The following is a 4289-nucleotide window of genomic DNA, read 5'->3' as shown; positions in this document are numbered from 1 at the left end:
CTCTCAGGCTCCGTTTTGGAGTCTGAAAACTGTTACTCAGTGAAGCATGAATTATATGTGATTCACTAGGGGTTGTTACCTTGTAACATTTAACAGGGTCCAGGCTATATAGCAGCTGGCTAGACACGTGTTTCTGGACCATGTAAACGGAATACGATGGTCCTTCATCAGTAGCTTGCTGGAGGCCCTATTTCTTTGGAACCTCTTTGGAGAGCTTGTCTAATCCTGGTTTAGGTGGATGCTTGGGTGACCTTGTGTTTGGTATAGGTCCGTAGGCCTATATCTGTTGCCTCTTCCCTGTGTATATTCGAAAGATCTTCGTGAAGTTATAGGCTATCTATTTTGTTGGTGGTGGAGTCATGTTGTCACCTAACAAGGCGTTGCGTAGGCCTATATGTCTTCGTGCATATTTTCTTAATGTTTACAATTAAGAAGAGTTGCTGGATACCTCGTCTCTTCAAAATCTTCAGATTGAGAGATCTATTGTATGTTGGTGGATTCAGTATCTGAATCCTCGATGGCTACAAATTTGTTGAAACCCCTACTCTCTGTTTCCAGTTCTTGAAGTTGTTGTAAGGTGGGTGAGGCGGAGGGTGCCCTCGTACCCCATGAAGTCCTCATAAGTGTGATCATCGTCTTCTGGAGATGGAAGTTTGGCCTTTACTAGTGAGTCCTGCAGGTTCTCAGCTCTGCTGTAGCCTATCATTGGTGGTTTGGGGAATGTTATTTTCAGCTTCTGATTGTTGCTGATAATATTCCAATGTTTCTGTATAGCCTGTTTTATGCGCTTGCCCGCGAAATGCGGGGCATATTTGGTTTTGAAAACCAAAGGTATTTCTCGAGATTTTGGTTTCTCCTCGAGGAATAAATGGCGGTCTTCAAAGTTGATTGAGGAACCCGCCTTGAGAAGTTCAGCTTCGCTGTAGCCTCTGGTGGAAAGTTTCTCCATGAAGAAATCTTTCTTTTCCAAGAATGTTTCATAGTTGTTATTATTTCTTGCGTATCGCATGTCTTCAGCGCGTACGAAACCATCGAAAACTGGCTGTGGGTGGCATGATGATCTATGTAAGAATTGTCCTGTCTCTGTTTTCTTTGTATGACATTTGATGTCCAGGATACCTTTCTCTTTAAAGCGTTTGCCTTTGTATATGACCAGGTCTAGGAATGGATGGTGTCCTCGGAAGCTTCATATGTAAACTTCAGAGTGTCGTGGAAGGTGTTCACCTGCTGGACGAAAGTTTGTAGGTCTTCTAAACTTCCCGTCCAGAAAACTAACGTGTCATCCATATACCTGTATAAGGTGTGGATGTGTGTAGTCGATTGTAAGATCTTGTTTTCCAATTCATGGACTACAAGGTTACATATGCTACCTGATGATCTTTGGCCCATAGGTACCCCTGAGGTTTGTAGGAAGTATTCGTCATTGAATTCAAAAGAATTCCTGTATAACACCAGGCGTAGGAGTTCTGCCATGTATTTCATATCTGGAATGATTGGGTCGTAATCAAAAGGGTCCAGATTTGCGAGTGTCTCCAAAGTAACTCGAAAAGCTTGATCTTGTGGGACCGATGTGAACATCGAAACCATATCCAGACTGGCTAAGGTAGAGTCAAGTTTTCGATCTTCCTGATGGTGTCCCCTGTATCCTTCAGGTAAGTGGGTTGGGATCTCACCACTGGTAGAAGGTAGAAGTCTATGAGTTCTGAGGCCCTCTCCAGTGAAGAGGAGCAGTTGGAGACAACTGGTCTTCCTACAAATCGTACTCCTGGTGGAGGGGTTTTGTGGACTTTAGGTAGCATGAAGAAAACCGGGGTTCTCATTTGCCCATTAAATGGGTCCAGGTAGTCTGTCAAAGCTATGTCGATTTGTTTTTGTGGCGCCCTCTACGGAGGGGCCACATATAGGCATGTACTTTGTGAAATCTTCTAATTTCAGTCTTGCTAGATTTACTCCTTAATTGTTTTGCTAAAATTATGCCCAGCTCAGAAATAAAACCACAATATGCTAGGATTTTATTTTATTATTGTTTTCTGATATGCACGGGATAAAATGATGTGTGTATATTCTTTGTTTAAAATACAAAATTAATGGACTTATAAAAACACCAAATAACCCGTGACCTTTGTATGGTTTAAACCAGTTTACCGCCTCTTAGAACCCGATAGACGGTGACATTTGACCATTCTAATTATGTATGTTTTGAACATGTTTGCACATGAACTAGTTGTTTACAGTGTGAAGAATCTACAACATGCTCATCTATCAGGGCACAGTTCTTTAACCCCAATACATTTGTGCATTCATTGAATGACCTTTGAAAATGTGAGTACAAAAACTCATACTTTGCAAATTAAGGTCAAATTTTGCACTATGATTGTTTAATTGAGGTTATTGATAATATAGTGATTGCACACAGTGCACATAATCCTTAAACAAACACAATTAATTATAGTTGGCCAACACAACCACTGACCAAACATGAAATCACTAATGGTGTATGTGCTTGAATACAGCTCAGTATCTTTGTGGTGACTATCTCTGATAAAAAACAAAACATTAATTAACGAAAATCAACCCTGGTCAGCAGAGAAAGGAATAAATTTGGAAGACATGACTGTGTTGAAGGTCAGAAGTTTATTTGCAAAAATAATATTTATTGTAATATGCCTAACTGCTGGGATGGGTTCCTAGCAAGGTAAAGTGAAAGAAACCCCAATGGCTATTTTGTCTGTTTAAAATAGAGTTCTATGGCCGACTTAAAGTCATAATTATGACGTAATTTTGTTATTTATTAATTAATTTTTAGCAGAATTAATAACATAAAAATGGGCTGTGCCCGTTTCATGAAGAATAACGATCGATCTTACCCTTGATTTAACAGGCCTGTCAATTTCTTGGTATTGTTGGATATGAAAGGAGGGTATGATTGTTTTGTATTAGTTTAAGTATTTCCTAGCCTCTCTTAGCCACATGGTTGGCTACAAAAGACACAGAGTAGCCTATACCTTATAAACTGGCATGAGTGCGCCGACCCCAAGTTTTCAACATTTCAGGATTGTTTCTGGACGGAGGTCGGGTGAAAAACGAAATTACGTTTACATGACTTTGTCGAAATTCGTCGTGTGACAAGAATGAGTGTATAGATGACTAGGGGAAGCTTACTTATTTGTGTCTTCTAGTTATCCATCATATACCCTAGGCCCTGATAACGAAATTCAACAATATTCAATATCCAAAGCAATATCCTCACTACAACGGCCCCCAAAACAGAACTCCCACCCACATAATCGCAAATTGACACGAAAGCTTCATTCCATGAAGCATTTCTCTCGTATTTGATCATCTTCTACTCTTCCCTAAAAAAATCATTATAATACCAAATCTAATCACCATGGAATTCACCATATCCCGTCCAGCTCACATTGGGCGCCACATTCCTTTTTTAAAGGAATTTTTATTCAACATACATTTCGCAGGCTAGACTGTGTAGCATGTCTGCTGTAGCCTTTGTTGGGTTATAATCTAGTTTTAGGTACTGGTCATTTCTACTTAGTTTTTTTCTACCTTTGTCGTAGGGTTTGAGTATTATCTGAGTGTTTTTCTTCAGAGTTTCCCATGCCCTTTTCTCATTTGGGTTATAGTTGGGTTTGACTTTCTTGGTTGGGATTTCGGACAGTTCCACTTTAAGATTCTCGAAAAAATCTTCCAGGTCATTGCACATGGTGGGACCTGGTTGCCATTGCGATGGAAGTCTGAACTTGTGTCTTTTAGGCCATTTACTGAGTGAGGCGTGGTACCTTATTCGCATAATTCTTATGAGGTCATTACAATCACGCATGATGGCGTTTTTGCTCGGTTTGTCGGGAGTAGGGATGAACCCAAGACCTTTGGATAGAGCTAGGATTTGGTCGTCCGAAAGCTCATAGTCCGATAGGTTAGTAATGAAAGCCGAGGCTCTCTCTATTTCTTGATGTTTTTTCTTTAATTTCTGCGTGTTCTTGTGGTTTAATCTTGAGCACCGTGATGTTTTCTTAATTTTCCTTTGGTGGAGGGTGCGTTTGACTCTGTTGTTCCTCGCCATGTGAGAAAAGCCGCTATCTTTCTGTATAGCATAGGCCCTGATCCTGATAATTGATTAATTTGTTAAAGAAAAAAAGTTTTTGAACTTATTTTTAAAACAAATTAGTTAATTGATTAACTTTTGAGTCCGTGGACTACAAAATCAATCTTTCTTACGTGTCTTGTTGCTCTAGTAATTTAATATAGTGAGGGAAGGGTGATGGTGATAT

The 4289-nt window shown here is 39.8% G+C and overlaps 1 protein-coding gene across 1 annotated transcript; it reads right to left on the bottom strand.

Moving 5' to 3' along the window:
* Positions 1-1158: 1158 nt before the first annotated feature.
* LOC140137018 (uncharacterized) lies at positions 1159-4081 on the bottom strand. The gene is made up of 2 exons (XM_072158677.1): positions 3468-4081; positions 1159-1765 (listed from the first exon to the last, which is right to left on the bottom strand). The coding sequence occupies exons 1-2, from the start codon at positions 4079-4081 to the stop codon at positions 1159-1161; spliced, it is 1221 nt and encodes a 406-aa protein (XP_072014778.1).
* Between the last annotated feature and the right edge of the window lie 208 nt (positions 4082-4289).

The sequence above is a fragment of the Amphiura filiformis genome, chromosome 17 (assembly GCF_039555335.1).
Source record: "Amphiura filiformis chromosome 17, Afil_fr2py, whole genome shotgun sequence".
Taxonomy (NCBI): Eukaryota; Metazoa; Echinodermata; class Ophiuroidea; order Amphilepidida; family Amphiuridae; genus Amphiura; species Amphiura filiformis.
Note: the sequence above shows the minus strand (reverse complement) of the source record. Positions and strands in the feature narration are given on the sequence as shown.

Coding starts and splice junctions, on each gene's coding strand:
- LOC140137018 (XM_072158677.1), bottom strand. CDS start 4,081: ATGGCGAGGAACAACAGAGTCAAACGCACCCTCCACCAAAGGAAAATT. Junction 1,766..3,467: donor CACAGTCTAGCCTGCGAAAT/GTATGTTGAATA, acceptor CCCCTCCACCAG/GAGTACGATTTGTAGGAAGA.